Source organism: Balaenoptera musculus, chromosome X (genome assembly GCF_009873245.2).
Source record: "Balaenoptera musculus isolate JJ_BM4_2016_0621 chromosome X, mBalMus1.pri.v3, whole genome shotgun sequence".
NCBI classification, from domain to species: domain Eukaryota; kingdom Metazoa; phylum Chordata; class Mammalia; order Artiodactyla; family Balaenopteridae; genus Balaenoptera; species Balaenoptera musculus.
This window is the reverse complement of record NC_045806.1, coordinates 36330124-36348266: the sequence shown is the minus strand read 5'-3', so window position 1 is coordinate 36348266 and position 18143 is coordinate 36330124. Positions and strand designations below refer to the sequence as shown.

The following is an 18143-nucleotide window of genomic DNA, read 5'->3' as shown; positions in this document are numbered from 1 at the left end:
GAGATCTTGGAAATATCCGGCATTTCCATTACAAATTCAAAACATTGTAAAGCAATTATACTCCAATAAAGATGTTTAAAAAAAAAGGGTATATTGCTCCAAGCATATGCTCTGTTGATGTCTAATCAACATCATCTTCTTTATGATTTTACCACATTGTTACCTTATTTTTGCGTCGTATGCGTACCTTTAAAGCGAAAATAGCCAAGTCATGACTTTGGTAAATCTTTTAATTAAATAACTTAATTTGAGATGCTACAAGCTATACTTTTAAGGTGATTTTAATTATGTTTCATTATCTCTAGATATTTCATTACCAGACAGATCACAGATTAAAATAAAACTGAATTTATAGTTAGTACACAAGAAAATATAATGCATAAAGCACCAAACATACTGATACTCAGCTGTAAAATTCTCTTTGAAGTAGAAATGTTCAAATATTCATGCTTATTAAAAACTTTCTTATGATGGCAGAAAATGTACAGTAAGTGGAAGAATAGCCTTTTTTAGGGAAACAAGGGATATTTATTACCCAGTTTCACCAAGATGACATATGGAGATATCAATACAAAGAAATCACTTTTTCTTTGTTAATGGGCTCTGCAAAAAGAAGTCATAATAATAACTGTCAACTTACTTTTTATTTATGCAAGTGCTCCAAAAAGTAGAAATGAACAAAAACATTAAATAGGTTTAGATTTTGAGCTCCATATCATGTGATGTTTTGGGAAATTACATTTCTTCAGGTACATTTGTGTGTTTTTATTTCTTTTACTAAGATGTATGTTATAAATTACCCTTTGTGTTATATAGCAGAGTTATTGTTAATACCATTGATGAAAGACATTTGCTCAATGCACCAATTATTGCACTGTTTCTTTTTAAATTTGTTTCCATTTTAAGCCCCAGCACAAATTTGCCAGCTCTACGTACAGATGATTCTTTCTGCTAAATTATTTGAAATTGTATTATGTCAGCCTTTAATTGAACAAGTTAGTTGGGCACTTTTTCATAGCATCGGACAACACCTCTTACCCAGATAGTCAACAAACACATCCATTCATTGATTGCCTCACTCATTCTTTCATTTGTTCCTTCATTTTTAAAAATGCATCTATCATGATTATTTATCACAAAGAAATTATGGCATGGCTATATCTAGGTGTAATGTGCTTTGAGTTCTCTTTAGATGAGAGATACCTTTGAGAGGCAAAGAATAATTTTATATATGTTTATATAATAGACTTCTGCTGTAATAGTTCTATTATTAATATTTTATTTCCTTCGTAAAATATAAGGCCTTACTTCAGACTCACGATGTAGTGGCACATGAAGTTTACAGTGATGAAGCATTGAGGGTTACACCTCCTCCCACTTCTCCGTATTTAAATGGTGATTCTCCAGAAAGCGCAAATGGAGACATGGATATGGAGAACGTGACCAGAGTTCGCCTGGTCCAGTTCCAAAAGAACACAGATGAACCAATGGTAAGTAGGAAAAGGAAGTTTTCTGTATTCTCATAAAATCCCAGCATGAATTAGAGCAGCTACTTTCCACCTATACTACTAGGAGGTGGGGAGGAAAGGAGGGCATGGATAGTTTTAAAGAAATCAGTTTCCAGATCCTAAACAGGCCACCACCATACCCCGCCCTCACCTAAAATCGTTCTGCCTGACACCATGCCTAAGGTATGTTGGCTTTCCTTCCCACCTCTCCTTTCATAGTTGCTCTTCAACAACAACAAAAAAGGACAGACCTGATATATTAGTCTAGAGTGTAAAAACCTCTGGGGTAGCAAAGAAAGGTACAGTTTGAAATATTGGAATTGGTGTTGAAAAAGTGAACGTCTAAAATTCCTTTTACAAGTCTAGTGGTTTCCAGATCTTTTGCCTTCAACAAAATTAGAGGAAGACTAATTCGGAAGACATTCAAAGAATTGAGTGCCATTGCTAAAATAAAATTCCTTCCATTCATGTCTACCTATTTGATGTGAATTCGTTTTCTCAGTACTTAGGTGTAGCATTGGAGTAGAATGATGCTGAACCCTGCCTCATCCTCGTAGAATTTTCATAGGTTGGGAAGATCAAGGAAAGGCTCCTTGATGTTAACTGAACAGAGGGGGCAGGGAGAGTAGAGACCATCCAGGCAAACCAAGTAGCATATGCAGAAACCTGCTAGTGAAAAGGCTCTTAGCATAGTTTTTAAAATGGAAAGAAGGCACCACCGCTGGACTGCAGAAAACAAGGTGTACGGCAGGGACAGGACCTCACAAGTATTGATTCTGTTTTTTATCTTAAAAACAGTGGGAGGCTATTAAAGAGTTTTAAGCAGGGAGATAAGATCAGATTTTCATTTTAGAAATAATTACTGGAGAATGGATTAGAGGGGGACAAGAGTGGATATAGGGAGAGCAGTTAAGAGACTGTTATTGCAGTAATACAGGGGAGAGGTGATGGAACTCTGAACTAGAGGGATGGATGTCAAATGGAAAGAAGTGAATAGATTTAACAAAAGACCTTGATAATGGATTGACATTGGGGACTGAGGGAGAAGCAAGTATCGAGGATGACCCTAAGCTTTAGGCTTTTCACAGCCAGATGGACAATGATGCTACCGCTGAGACAGGGAGTATTGGGAAAGTCCCAAGTTCTAGGAGAAATCATTTCTTTAGGGAAAAGGAAAACATTCAAACGTATGCATTCATATGTTTTCCTCAGAGCACAGAAAAGGGATATTGGGATATAGGAAAACAAATTACTTAAGAAAGTTGCCCAGTTGCTTTCCAAGTTATAGGAAGAGTTACAGAGCAGTGATCCTATGACTGCAATTTCCAGAAAGCCCTCAACTCTAGATATTCGGGTTGTAATTCTCATTTACTGTTCTTTGCCAGTTACACTATATTATCTCAGGACTTACAGCAGACAGGGGACATGCAAATCACCTCACCCACCTGGTGCTCTCCAAGCAACTCTTTGACTTAAAAGAGTGCGGGCAGTAGCAACTTTTGGGTACCTCGGGCAAATCACTTCATGTCAGTGGGCCTCATTTTGCTCATACTTTGCTTAGCAAGTATTACCAAAAGTGTGCTTGACTACACGATCCCCAAAATTCCACCCAGCTCTGAAAGTCTAATATTCCCCTCATTCATTTTATATATTCATTCACTCATTTAGCAAATTTTTTTAAGTGCCTATACTATGTGCAGATCACTGTACACCAATGATGTAGTGGCAGATAAGACATGGCCCCTTCATGGAACTCAGTTTCCACAGGGCTACCTACTATTTTTTCTTTTTTTCTTTTTTTTTTTGGAGTGGGGGCCACACTGCGGGGCATGCGGGATCTTAGTTCCCTGACCAGCGATCGAACCTGTGCCCCCTGCACTGGAGGTGTGGAGTCTTAACCATTGGACCGCCAGGGAAGTCCCAGGGCTACCTACATTAAACAAGTAAATATGCACTTTAGCACAGTTTGTTTAACGGGTACAGTTATGACAGAGCTATAGCGGAGAGAAGGCTGCGTCAGAGAAGCAGGAGAGGGGGTGATGTTCAGCCAATCAGAGCAGACAGGAAAGTGGAAGTGACCACAAGAAGGAGGCCCAGAAATGTCTTGTGATCGTCATATTCTAAAGCAACCCAATGACAGTTGCTTGATCTTCTGTATGGTTAACTACATAGAAACATAGACTGAGTAAAAGCGTAAAACTGCACCCCTGAGTTACATTTTTCAGAAAGTACAAAATGGCCTTGAATCTTCCCTAAAAGTCTCCTTAAAGGAGCCCTCCTGTCTTCCATCTTCTGTGATCCTAGTGAAGGTGTGTATTTCTTCTTTTAATTGGTTGCCATAAAAACAAATTATTTTTATATGAAATATATTTTCAATAATATAGTTTTCTATTACATTTAATACAGCTTCATTTGCTTGCTTATTTGTCCTATTAAAAACATTATATTACCGTGCAGGATATACCTGTATGATCTCTTTTGCTTTTTGGACCTTCTACAATGTATCCAACTATGTATGCTGGGTCCATCTCCCAAGGGTGTTGTACTCCTGTTACACCCTTGTTTTCCCATTTTTAACATCTCACCTATAATTATTTCTCTATTGATTGGTACTCCCATAGTTGCAAGTGTTAAAGACCAAACTTAAAATAGCTTAGACAACAGGGGAGAGGCTTATGTAAACAAGGAAAGGCCAGGAGTTTACCCCAAGCTGGGGTAGGTTCAGTGGTAGCTGGGCCAAATCCTTTCCCTGGAATTTGGGAACTTATGAACAGAGAAAACATGAATCAATTCCTCTCTGCAGAGAAATGTTTGAAGTAGACAAAATAATAAATATTAACTCCACTTGGTTTGAGGTGAACTTTCCCTAGCCATGAGAGACCCTGTCTATCACGTTCACTACTGTGTCTAGCAGAGTGTCTGCCATATAACAGGTTCACAGTAATATTGGTTGAATGAATACATTAATTTATTAATTTCAAGGATGGAACCCCCATCATACTATCATTTCCCTTCTGAAGTTAGATTTGACTTACACATTAATTTACAACATTTTTCCAGGAACACCTTCTCTTGGTAACCATAGATGCTGATTGAATGTACAAGTTGGAAATGATACTTGAACAATACAGTTGAATGTGGGACTAGAAACATTTGATAAACCAGTTTTTTAAATTGCTTGCCTACCACTTCTAAGAACCACAAAATAGGAACCATACAAAGTTATATTTTATAGAATTGTACAAATTCAGACAGGGTCTAGATTATAACGTCTCAAATATTTTCACAGAACTTTCTAACAGAATGTTATTTTCCAATGAAGAAGATAAGACAGAGTCCCCCTACCCCTAATCATCTCAAATTTAAGACCAGTTTTCACCAAGGGAGCTTGTTAAAAATACAGATCTGGGCTCTATTCCACACTTCCTGAATCTAAATCCAAAGAGTGAGTTTAAAACTCAATATTGGACTTCCCTTGTGGCACAGTGGTTAAGAGTCTGCCTGCCAATGCAGGGGACATGGATTCAAGCCCTGGTCCGGGAAGAGCCCACATGCCATGGAGCAACTAAGCCCATGCACCGCAACTACTGAGCCTGCGCTCTAGAGCCTGCGAGCCACAACTATTGAGCCCGCATGCCACAACTACTGATGCCCACGTGCCTAGAGCCCGTGCTCCACAACAAGAGAAGCCACCTCAATGAGAAGCACGTGCACCACAACGAAGAGTAGCCCCCGCTTGCAGCAACTAGAGAAAGCCCACGTGCAGCAACAAAGACCCAATGTAGCCAAAAATAAATAAATAAAATATAAAATAAATAAATAAAGTTAATATTATTTAAAAGGTCCAGGCTTCCCTGGTGGCACAGTGGTTGAGAATCTGCCTGCCAATGCAGGGGACACGGGTTCGAGCCCTGGTCTGGGAGGATCCCACATGCCGCGGAGCAACTGGGCCCGTGAGCCACAACTACTGAGCCTGCGCGTCTGCAGCCTGTGCTCCGCAACAAGAGAGGCCGCGATAGTGAGAGGCCCGTGCACTGCGATGAAGAGTGGCCCCCGCTTGCTGCAACTAGAGAGAGCCCTTGCACAGAAATGAAGACCCAACACAGCCAAAAAAAAAAAAAGGTCCCCATGTGACTCTTAGAATCAACCAAGTCTAGTACAAAAATATGTTTATGAAAGCTTCTCATATAATGGTGAATAATTGGAAAGTAAAAGTAATCTATTCCATAGAATAGTATTCTGGCATTAAGTATATAGAGCTTCCACTTCCAACCAAGGTGGAGTAACAGGAACATATTTACCCTCTCACCTGAAACAACCAAAAAAAATTTTAAACACACAAAATGAAGTAACAGTTTTCAAGACACTGGACATCAGGCAGCAAAGGACAGTGATCCCTAAGAAACAGGAAGCAAATAAGGTGAGCACTATGGTTGCCCCACCTTACTGACATGAGAGAGTTTCCAAGTCACAGTACAGTGAGGGGGAACTGAGGCAGAGCAGGCAGACTCCCTGAAGAGACAGCTGAGGGCCTGGGAAGACCAAAGAACTAAAGTTCATAGGACAGAGTACTGAAGAGGAGAGAGCTGCACAGAGAGAGAACCCTAGAGATCTGTAGAGGGTCCCCCTCAGGTATTCATCTGAATAATGATCAGCACATTTATGAAAGGAACCTACCCGGAGCCAAGGAAAGACCATCCAAAAGGATGAGAGGGAACAGTGCCCAACACTCACTGCCTGTTCCCACCACCCAGACTAGAAAAACCAATTCAAGGGGCATTGTATAGAGTGCTTAGGAAGGTCTTGCCTCAGTAATGAGGAATAAGTAGCCCTAGATAGAAAATTGCCCCAGACCTGCCTTAACAAATCATGAAAGCAAGACCCAAAGGATCAAACTATTTCCAAGTAACTGAACTACATCCCAGGACAAAGCTTAAGAATATTTACAGGAATAAAAAAAAAATCTAGCATGCAATAAGATAAAATTCACAATGTCTTCAATCTAATCAAACATTACTAAGCATGTAAAGAGGCAGGAAAATGTGACCTATAATGTGGAGAATAATCAATCAAAACTGACATGCAACTGACAAAGATATTAGAATTAGCAGAAAAATTGCACTATGGGATAAATGGCAGATTAGACATTTCAGAAGAATAGATTAGTGAACTCAAAGGACACAGCAATAGAAACTATCCAAAACAAAACACAGAAAGGAAAAGAATTTTTAAAAATGAAAAGAATATCACTGAGCTGTGGGACAACTTCAAGCAGCCTAATATTTGGTTAATTGGAGTCTATGAAGGAGAAGACAGTGAAGAAGAAACAGGAAATATATTTGAAGAAATAATGACTGAAAACATTCCAAACTTGATGAAAACTATAAATCCACAGATGCAAGAATCACAATGAACCCCAAGCACAAGAAACATGAGGAAAACAACACCAAGGTACATCATAATCAAACTGCTTAGAACCTGTAATAAATAGGTCTTAAAAACAGAGATAAAAAAGAAATGTTGCATACAGGGGAACAAAGATAAGAATGATATCAGATTTCTTATGAGAAACAGTACAATTAAGAAGAACAATGACTTTAAAGTACTGAAAGGGGAAAAAAAAAAAAAACTCTCAGGTTAGAATTCTAAACCCAGCAAAGGTATCTATCCAAAAATAAAGGTAAAATAAAAACATTTTCAGACATACCAAAACTGAAATAATTCAGTAGACTTACAGTATAAGAAATGTTAAAGGACATCCTTATCATTAAAATCTCTCTAAAAGATAAATGGAAGTCTAAACAAAAATAATAGCAATGTGTTTGGGTTTTTTTTTTTAACAATGGTTCAAGGGTGGGGTCTTTGACAAGATCAGGGTGTGAAGTGGGACTGCACTCCCTTAATCTCCTCTCAGGTGGTCAGTCTCCTAATCTTTTTTTTTTTTAATTATTTATTTATTTATTTTTGGCTGTGTTGGGTCTTCGTTTCTGTGCGAGAGCTTTCTCCAGTTGCAGCGAGCGGGGGCCACTCTTCATCGCGGTGCGCGAGCCTCTCACTGTCGCGGCCTCTCCTGTTGCGGAGCACGGGCTCCAGACACGCAGGCTCAGTAGCTGTGGCTCACGGGCTTAGTTGCTCCGCGGCATGTGAGGTCCTCCCAGACCAGGGCTCGAACCCGTGTCCCCTGCATTGGCAGGCGGATTCTCAAACACTGGGCCACCAGGGAAGCCCTGTTTGGGGTTTTTTAACATGTAAAAGTAAAATGTATAACAGCACAAAGGTCAGGAGGAAGGAAGTGGAAGTATAATGTTATAAGGTTCTTATATTGTACATGACATGGTATAATATCACTTGAAGGTAGACTGATAAGTTAAAGATGTATGCTATAAACCCTAAAGCAACCACTAAAACAACAAAACAATTGTAGCTAATAAGAAAACAGGAGAGAAAATAGTATGAAAATAAATCCAAAGGAAGGCAGAAAAAGAGGAAAAAGGGAACATATGACAGATGGGACAAATAGAAATCAAATAGCAAGAAGATATATTTATACCTGACTGTATCAGTAATCATATTAAATGTAAATAGTCTAAATTCCCCAAATTAAAAAGCAGAGGTTGTCAGGTTAGGGTGTGGGGAGAAAGCAAAACCAAATTATATATTGCCTGCAAGAAATGCTTTATACATGAAGACAAATCTTTTCAAAGGAAAAGGATGGAAAAAGATATACTTTGATGATGACATTAATCAAAAGGAAGCCAGAGTGTCTCTATTAATATCAAAGTATATTCTCAGACCACAGTGGAATTAAATTAGAAACGGATAACAGAAAGATGTCTGGGAAAATCCCCAAGCACTTGAAAACTAAATTATCCAATTCTAAATAACCCATGGATGAAAGAAGAAATCAAAAGGGAAATTTTAAAGTACTTTGAAGTGAATGAAAATGAAACCACAACATACCAGAACTTGTGGGATACTGCTAAAGCAGTACTTAGGGAGAAATGTGTAGCACTAAACACCAGTGTTAAAAAGAAGAAATATCTTAAAACAATGACCTCAGCTTCTACCTTAAGAAACTAGAACAAAAAGAGCAAATTAAACCCAAAGTGAGTAAAAGAAAAGAAATAATAAAGATCAAAGTGGAAATCAATGAAATAGAAAATAAAAACAATAGAAAAATCAATAAAACTTTTCCTTTGACAAGATCAGATCAGTCAAGGGAAAAAAACACACTAATTACCAGTATCATTCATAAGAAAAGTGACATTACTACAGATTCTACAGATATAAAAAGAATAATAAGGAAATATGGTAAACAACTTTATGTCAATCAATTCAACAACCTAAATGAAATAGACAAATTCACTGGGAGACAGAAACTACCAAAGTTCACTTAAAAAGGAAAAAACTGAATTGCCCTATACTATTTAAAAATTGAATTTAGGTTAAAAAAAAAAATCCCTCAAAGAAAACTCCAGGCCAAGATGGCTTTACTGGTAAATTCTACCAAACATGTAATAAAGAAACAGTACCAATTGTATACAAACTCTTCCCAAAACATTGAAAAGGAAGGAATTCTTCCCAACTTACTATTTTTTTTTAAAGCTAATTTATTTATTTATTTATTTATTTATTTATTTATGGCTGTGTTGGGTCTTCGTTTCTGTGCGAGGGCTTTCTCCACTTGCGGCAAGCAGGAGCCACTCTTCTCATGGTGCGCGGGCCTCTCACTATCGCGGCCTCTCTTGTTGCGGAGCACAGGCTCCAGACGCGCAGGCTCAGCAATTGTGGCTCACAGGCCCAGCCACTCCGCGGCATGTGGGATCCTCCCAGACCAGGGCTCGAACCCGTGTCCCCTGCATTGGCAGGCAGACCCTCAACAACTACGCCACCAGGGAAGCCCCCCAACTTACTATTTTTGATGAGAAGGAGAAGGAGGAAGAGGCAGCTAGCATTACCCTGATACCAAAAACAGACATCTTGCAAGAAAAGAAAACTGCAGACCAGTAATCCTCGTGAATATAGATGCAAAAATTCTAAACAAATCCATATCTTAAAAAAGGAAAAATACATCATGGCCAAGCGGAGACTAATCCATTAATACAGCTTTATTTATAAGAGACAAAAGCTAGAAGCAATTCAGTGGGTGAATGGATAAACAAAATGGTATATCCATACAGTGGAATATTGAGCAAGAACAAAGTATGAACTATTGATACATGCAATGATGTAGTTGAATCTCACGTTGTGAGTGAAAAAAAAGCAACATAAAAGAGTTCATACTGTATGAGTTCATTTATAGAAAGTGCGAACTAATCTATAACCAGTGAAAACATATCAATGGTTGCTTAGGGATGTTGAGGTGGAGGAGCAGGGCATGGAGGGATGTGAGTAGATTACCAGTGGGCATGAGGAAACTTTTGGGAGTGATGGATATATTCATTATCCTGATTGTGGTGATGGTTTCACACATGTATACATATATCAAACTTGTCAAATTGTACACTTTACATAAGCATATGTCAATTCTACATCGATAAAAATGTTTTAAATTATTAGCAACATGGAAAATAATTATAGGATTAAAAAACATTATACAAAATGTATGTGTACTATTATTATAGTAATCAAAATATCAAAATTAATATTTCTGTTGTGGCATAATGGAGTTTTCTCCTCCATTTTCTATATTTTCTTTAATGTTTTCCTAACTTTTGTAATTAAGGTTATCTACAGCAAAATCACAAATACAAAAAGAAGTGCCCTCTTACAGTAATTCTGTTTTTGTTTAACTTTTTACAGGGAATCACTTTAAAAATGAATGAGCTAAATCACTGTATTGTTGCAAGAATCATGCATGGGGGCATGATTCATAGGCAAGGTAAGTTCCATATATAATTCCTTCTTTCCTTCCTTAATTTTTTTCCTGTAGCCTAGTGTTTTATGATCCATATAAAAGATCAGTTTCATTTATGTTTTATATAAATGATTTATTTAAGTTATCTGTCTTTGGTTTTAATCACTGTTGGCCTCCATTCGCTTTTATTCATCTCCACATGCTCCAATCTGTAGATACTCAAGGGAGGGTATATTATAGTTTTGTTGCAGGAGCATCTCTGAGTCACTCTTTAGATCCTGACTTATTAGAGGCCATGGGAGATAAACTAAAGCATTATCATATCAGGCCTCAGGATATGTGGAAGACATCTGTACTGGGATATAAGATAGATAGATATATATTTGCAAAGTTAAATGACAGTTGAAGAATTGCTCTCTCATTCATTCAGGAATGAGATACACTATTTGTAAATTAGGAAATTAGAATTTGATAAATAACAATATAAAATTTAAATGGTAAAATAAGAGATATCAAACCTGTGATTAAGTTCTTAATACCTGCTACAATAAGTGCAGTCATTCTGAGAAGGGAATACACTAAGGACTGAAGTAGACAAAGAATGATTTTTTGAGAAAGTGGAACTATTGTTAACCCTCAGGTGGACGGGATTTGGACATGTAGGTTTAGGCTCCTCTTTGAAAGGACTGAGTTATATGCATTAGTATTTAGAGCCTGATCCAAAAATGATTCTCCTGTCCAAAAATTAGACTTCCTTTCTTTGAGATCGTGTTATTTTTGTACTTAACACTTCTTTCCTTAACCCTGGAGAGCAAGAGGTAACACCATAAGCCTTTTAGTGCCTTCTTGTCCTCTTTAGAGATGACTGCTGTGTCTGGCGTTACTGCTGCCTTCAGAGGAATCTGTAGGTTTCGTGAGTGGATAGCACTCACACAGGAGGATGTTTGGTTTTAAATTCCTGTATGAATTTTTTGTTTATTATTTTCAATAACTTGCTATAAATTCAGTAAAGTCACAACACCATTATTTCTTTAATCTCTTTTTCTTATATTACCGCACTGGCAAAAACCTGCTGTCTTTAATAGAAGTGGTATAGTGAACATCCTTGTCCTATTCTTGTTTCTAAAAGGTAGCTTTCCAAAGTTTCCCCATGAAGAAGAATATTTACTATAGATTTTTAGTAGATACCTTTTATTAGAGCTGAAGAAGTTCTCATATCCTTAGTTGCTGGACATTTTAATTATGATTGGGTTTTGAATTTTATCAAATGCTTCTTCTGCATCTGCTGAGATGATTTTTCTTCTTTTTACCTATTAATGTGGTGAATGACTTTTTAAAGACATCCTAATGATAACCACCCCGCTCCTGGCATTTTTCAGATAAACCCAGCTTAGTCATTGTGTATTATCTTTTGGTATGTACTGCTTGATTCTATGTGCTATTATTTTGTTTAAGATTTTTGTGATTGTAATTAGGAGTGAGACTGGCCTGTAGTTAATTTTCCTTTCCTGTGTTTCTCTGTCTGATGTTAGTTTCAAAGTTACATTGGCCTCATAAAATGACTTGGAGAACCTCTCTTCATGAGTTCTCTGAATATTGTATAATATTGGAATGATTTGTAGCCTGTAAGTTTAGTAGAACTTGCCTATAAAACTATCAGGGGCTGGTGTTTTGTGTTTGGTTTCTTTCAAGGAAGTTTTTTTTTTTTTTACCACTGTTTCAATTTCTTTAACATTCATGAGGCTATTCAGCCTTTCTATATCTTGAGTGAGCTCTGGTAAATTACATTTTTCTGAAAAAATCTTAAGTTTTTAAAATTATTCTAGTAAGCTTCTTCTTAGTGTCCACTTACCTTTTTATTTTCTGCTGTCTCTGTAATTATGTACCCTTTATTCCTAATATTTATTTGTGCCTTGTCTTTTTTCTCTTGATCAACTTACCAGAGGTTTGTTCAAAAACCCACTTTGGGTTCTGTTAATTCTCTCCATTGTATATTTATCTTCTACTTTATTGTTTTATGACCGAATTTTTATTTTCTCCTTCCTTCTACTTTCTATTGGTTTTATCTAACTTTTAAAATTCAACACTTAGTTCATTTATTCCAGTCTTTCTTCATCTCTAATATATGCATTTAAGGTTAAACTCTACCTGTCTAAGTACTGTTTTATCAGTATCCCACCAGTTACGATATGAAGCATTTTTATTGTGATTCAGTTCTAAGTATTTTTGAATTTCTAGTGTTATATTTTTCATTGACCCACAAGTTATTTAGAAATATTTTTATGTACCACATTTAAGAGGATTTCCTGTATATCTTTTTATGTTTTACTTCTAACTTAATTGCATTGGGGTCAGAGAATGTGGTCTGTATGACACCATTTCTTTGAGGTTTGTTCAGACTTGCTTTATGGCATAGCACTTTAATCATTTTTGTAAATGGTCCATGTGTACTTAAGAAGACTGTTTATTCTTTTTTTTTGACTATTCTTTAATTGTTGCATGCAGAGTTCTCTATATGATTGCTTGAGGTTAATTTTTTTGTTCAAATATTCTATATATTGACTAATTTTTTATCTGTTTGACCTATCAATAATTGTTGAAATATTCAAATTATCATGGTAGAGTTTCTCTATTTCTACTTATAGATCTCTCACTTTTGGTTTTATATATTCAAAGCTGTTTTATTAGGAGCATAGAAGTGCCTGGTAACCATGTCTATCCTTAATATACTTTCTACTTAAAACCTATTTTATATTAATATAGTTATTCCAGCTTAATTTTAGTATTTCCTAGCATGTCTTCTTCCCTCCTTTTATTTCTAACCATTCTGTGCCTGTATGCTGTAGAGTGTGTCTTACAAACATTTCCAAATTTGGGTTTTTCATTTTGTAATGCACTCTGATGATTGCTATCTTTTAATGGGCAAGGTTAGTCCATTAATATTTATTTTGATGATTTCTATCATCTTGCTTTTTAAAATATTTATTCCATATTTTAATTGATATTTTTCCTTCATTTTTGTTCCATCCCCCACCCCCAGGTAAATTAGAATTTCAGCACTCTATTTCTATTTTTTAGGTGGTTACCTTGAAATTTTGTCATGCGTATTTAACTTGACATATACTAAAGTGAAACAGTATGTTATTCCCACTCCCAAAGAATACAAAGACATTGGAACATCAAGTTAGATCCCAGTCTTGACTTGCATATTATTCTTGCCCAGCACTTTCGTTCTGTCCTGTTTTAAATCCACAAATTTGAAATTACTCTTAAAATACATGACCATTTTTGTTTGGATTTACATAAATGTTTACAATTTTATTTGCTCATCATTCCTTTTTGCATTGCAGACCATCCTTTGGGGAGCATTTTTCTTTCTTCCTAAACTACATCCTTTAAAGTTCCTTTAGTGATAGTCTCTTGTTGATAAACTCCCTCAGGTGGTGTTTATCTGTAAATATTTCATTTCAGCCTCTATCTTTTTTTTTTTTGAACATCTTTATAGGAGTATAATTGCTTTACAATGTTGTGTTAGTTTGTGCTGTATAACAAAGTGAATCAGCTATATGTATACATATATCCCCATATCCCCTCCCTCTTGCATCTCCCTTCCACTTTCCCTATCCCACCCCTCTAGGTGGTCACAAAGCACCAAGCTGATCTCCCCGTGCGGTGTGATGCAGCTGCTTCCCACTAGCTATTTTTTTACATGTGGTAGTGTATATATGTCAGTGCTACTCTCTCACTTCGTCCCAGCTTACCCTTCCCCCTCCCCATGTCCGCAAGTCCATTCTCTACGTCTGTGTCTTTATTCCTGTCGTGCCCCTAGGTTCTTCAGAACCTTTTTTGTTGGTTTTTTTTTTTTAGATTCCATATATATGTTAGCATACAGTATTCGTTTTTCTCTTTCTGACTCACTTCACTCAGTATGACAGACTCTTATGTCCACCTACTTCATTACAAATAACTCAATTTCGTTTCCTTTTATGGCTGAGTAATATTCCATTGTATATATGTGCCACATCTTCTTTATCCATTCATCTGTCGATGGACACTTAGGTTGCTTCCATGTCCTGGCTATTATAAATACAGCTGCAGTGAGCATTGTGGTACATGACTCTTTTTGAATTATGGTTTTCTCAGGATATATGCTCAGTAGTGGGATTGCTGGGTCATATGGTAGTTCTATTTTTAGTTTTTTAAGGAACCTCCATACTGTTCTCCATAGTGGCTGTATCCATTTACATTCCCACCAACAGTGCAAGAGAGTCCCCTTTTCACCACACCCTCTCCAGCATTTACTGTTTGTAGATATTTTGATGATGGCCATTCTGACCAGTGTGAGGTGATACCTCATTGTAGTTTTGATTTGCATTTCTCTAATGATTAGTGATGTTGAGCATCCTTTCATGTGTTTGTTGGCAATCTGTATATCTTCTTTGGAGAAATGTCTGTTTAGGTCTTCTGCCCATTTTTGGATTGGGTTGTTTGTTTTTTTTGATATTGAGCTGCATGAGCTGCTTGTATATTTTGGAGATGAATCCTTTCTCAGTTGCTTCATTTGCAAATATTTTCTCCCATTCTGAGGGTTGTCTTTTTGTCTTGTTTATGTTTTCCTTTGCTGTGCAAAAGCTTTTAAGTTTCATTAGGTCCCATTTGTTTATTTTTGTTTTTATTTCCATTTCTTTAGGAGGTGAGTCAAAAAGGATATTGCTGTGATTTATGTCAAAGAGTGTTCTTCCTATGTTTTCCTCTAAGAGTTTTATAGTGTCTGGCCTTACATTTAGGTCTTTAATCCATTTTGAGTTTATTTTTGTGTATGGTGTTAGGGAGTGTTCTAATTTCATTCTTTTTCATGTAGCTGTCCAGTTTTCCCAGCACCACTTATTGAAGAGGCTGTCTTTTCTCCACTGTATATTCTTTCCTCCTTTATCAAAGATAAGGTGACCATATGTGTGTGGGTTTATCTCTGGGCTCTCGATCCTGTTCCATTGATCTATATTTCTGTTTTAATGCCAGTACCATACTGTCTTGATTACTGTAGCTTTGTAGTATAGTCTGAAGTCAGGGAGTCTGATTCCTCCAGCTCCGTTTTTTTCCCTCAAGACTGCTTTGGCTATTCGGGGTCTTTTGTGTCTCCATACAAATTTTAAGATTTTTTGTTCTAGTTCCGTAAAAAATGCCACTGGTAATTTGATAGGGATTGCATTGAATCTGTAGATTGCTTTGGGTAATAGAATCATGTTCACAATGTTGATTCTCCCAATCCAAGAACATGGTATATCTCTCCATCTGTTGGTATCATCTTTAATTTCTTTCATCAGTGTCTTACAGTTTTCTGCATATAGGTCTTTTACCTCCTTAGGTAGGTTTATTCCTAGGTATTTTATTCTTTTTGTTGCAGTGGTTAATGGGAGTGTTTCCTTAATTTCTCTTTCAGAGTTTTCATCATTAGTGTATAGGAATGCAAGAGATTTCTGTGCATTAATTTTGTATCCTGCAACTTTACCAAATTCATTGATTAGCTCTAGTAGTTTTCTGGTGGCATCTTTAGGATTCTCTATGTATAGTATCACGTCATCTGCAAAGAGTGACAGCTTTACTTCTTTTCTGATTTGGATTCCTTTTATTTCTTTTTCTTCTCTGATCACTGTGGCTAAAACTTCCAGAACTATGTTGAATAATAGTGGAGAGAGTGGGCATCCTTATCTTGTTCCTGATTTTAGAGGAAATGGTTTCAGTTTTTCACCATTGAGAATGATGTTTACTGTGGGTTTGTCATATATGACCTTTATTATGTTGAGGTAAGTTCCCTCTATGCCTACTTTGTGGAGAGTTTTTATCATAAATAGGTGTTGAATTTTGTGGAAAGCTTTTTCTGCATCTTTTGAGATTATCATATGGTTTTTCTCCTTCAATTTGTTAATATGGTGTATCACATTGATTGATTTGCATATATTGAAGAATCCTTGCATTCCTGGGATAAACCCCACTTGATCATGGTGTATGATCCTTTTAATGTGCTGTTGGATTCTGTTTGCTAGTATTTTGTTGAGGATTTTTGCATCTCTGTTCAGTGATATTGGCCTGTAGTTTTCTTTTTTTGTGACATCTTTGTCTGGTTTTGGTATCAGGGTGATGGTGGCCTCGTAGAATGAGTTTGGGAGTGTTCCTCCCTCTGCTATATTTTGGAAGAGTTTGAGAAGGATAGGTGTTAGCTCTTCTCTAAATGTTTGATAGAATTTGCCTGTGAAGCCATCTGGTCCTGGGCTTTTGTTTGTTGGAAGATTTTTAATCATAGTCTCAATTTCACTGCTTGTGATTGGTCTGTTTATATTTTCTATTTCTTCCTGGTTCAGTCTCAGAAGGTTGTGCTTTTCTAAGAATTTGTCCATTTCTTCCAGGTTGTCCATTTTATTGGCATATAGTTGCTTGTAGTAATCCCTCATGATCCTTTTATTTCTGCAGTGTCAGTTGTTACTTCTCCTTTTTTCATTTCTAATTCTGTTGATTTGAGTTTTCTCCCTTTTTTTCTTGATGAGTCTGTCTAGTGGTTTATCAATCTTGTTTATCTTCTCAAAGAACCAGCTTTTAGTTTTATTGATCTTTGCTATCGTTTCCTTCATTTCTTTTTCATTTGTTTCTGATCTGATCTTTATGATTTCTTTCCTTCTGCTAACTTTGGGGTTTTTTTGGTTCTTCTTTCTCTAATTGCTTTAGGTGTAAAGTTAGGTTGTTTATTTGAGATGTTTCTTGTTTCTTGAGGTAGGATTGTATTGCTATAAGCTTCCCTCTTAGAACTGCTTTTGCTGCATCCCATAGGTTTGGGGTCATCATGTTTTCATTGTCATTTGTTTCTAGGTATTTTTTGATTTTCTCTTTGATTTCTTCAGTGATCTCTTGTTTATTTAAGCATATTGTTTAGCCTCCATGTGTTTGTATTTTTTACAGTTTTTTTCTTGTAATTGATATCTAGTCTCTTAGCGCTGTGGTCGGAAAAGATACTTGATACCATTTCAATTTTCTTAAATTTACCAAGGCTTGATTTGTGACCCAAGGTATGATCTATTCTGGAGAATGTTCCATGAGCAGTTGAGAAGAAAGTGTATTCTGTTGTTTTTGGATGGAATGTCCTATAAATATCAATTAAGCCCATCTTGTTTAATGTGTCATTTAAAGCTTGTGTTTCCTTTTTTCATTTTGGATGATCTGTCCATTGGTGAAAGTGGGATGTTAAAGTCCCCTACTATGATTGTGTTACTGTCAATTTCCCCTTTTATGTCAGCCTCAATCTTGATTACTTTTGCTGAGAGCACAGTTTTAAATTAATGGTTACCATTCTGTTTTCTTTTGGCATCTGTTGTTTGATATCAAGAAGTCTGGTGTCACTATAACTGTCCTTGCTTTGTAGGTGATCTCTCCTTTCTCCCTGGACTTTTTAAGGTCTTTGTCTTTGATGTTCTGTAGTTTTACTACCTCCCAGCATGGATTTCTTTTTATTTATCCTACTTGGGATACATTATTCTTCCTGGAGCTGTGTAATCATGTTTTCATCAGTTCAAGAAAATTTACAACCATGTTTCTTCAAATATTGCCTCTTCTCCATTCTCTATTTCTTGTTTCCTATTTTCCTTATCTCCTTATTTCTCTGAACTGCATTCTAGACAATTTATTTGGTTATGTCTTCCAGTTCACTGAAACTCTCTTCAGCCATATATGAACTCCTGTTCAGCTCATCCGTTCATTTGCTTATGCTACCAATTATATTTTTCCTTTCT

At 36.5% G+C, this 18143-nt stretch overlaps 1 protein-coding gene across 12 annotated transcripts in view; it reads left to right on the top strand.

Moving 5' to 3' along the window:
* The window catches only part of CASK (calcium/calmodulin dependent serine protein kinase), a 398598-nt gene that overhangs the window by 337163 nt on the left and 43292 nt on the right, over positions 1–18143 (top strand). For all 12 annotated transcript variants that reach the window (XM_036839503.1, XM_036839508.1, XM_036839507.1 and 9 more), the window contains 2 exons: positions 1302–1490; positions 10311–10389. In XM_036839503.1, the coding sequence (XP_036695398.1) occupies positions 1302–1490; positions 10311–10389 (268 nt within the window). The remainder of the gene's footprint in view (positions 1–1301; positions 1491–10310; positions 10390–18143) is intronic.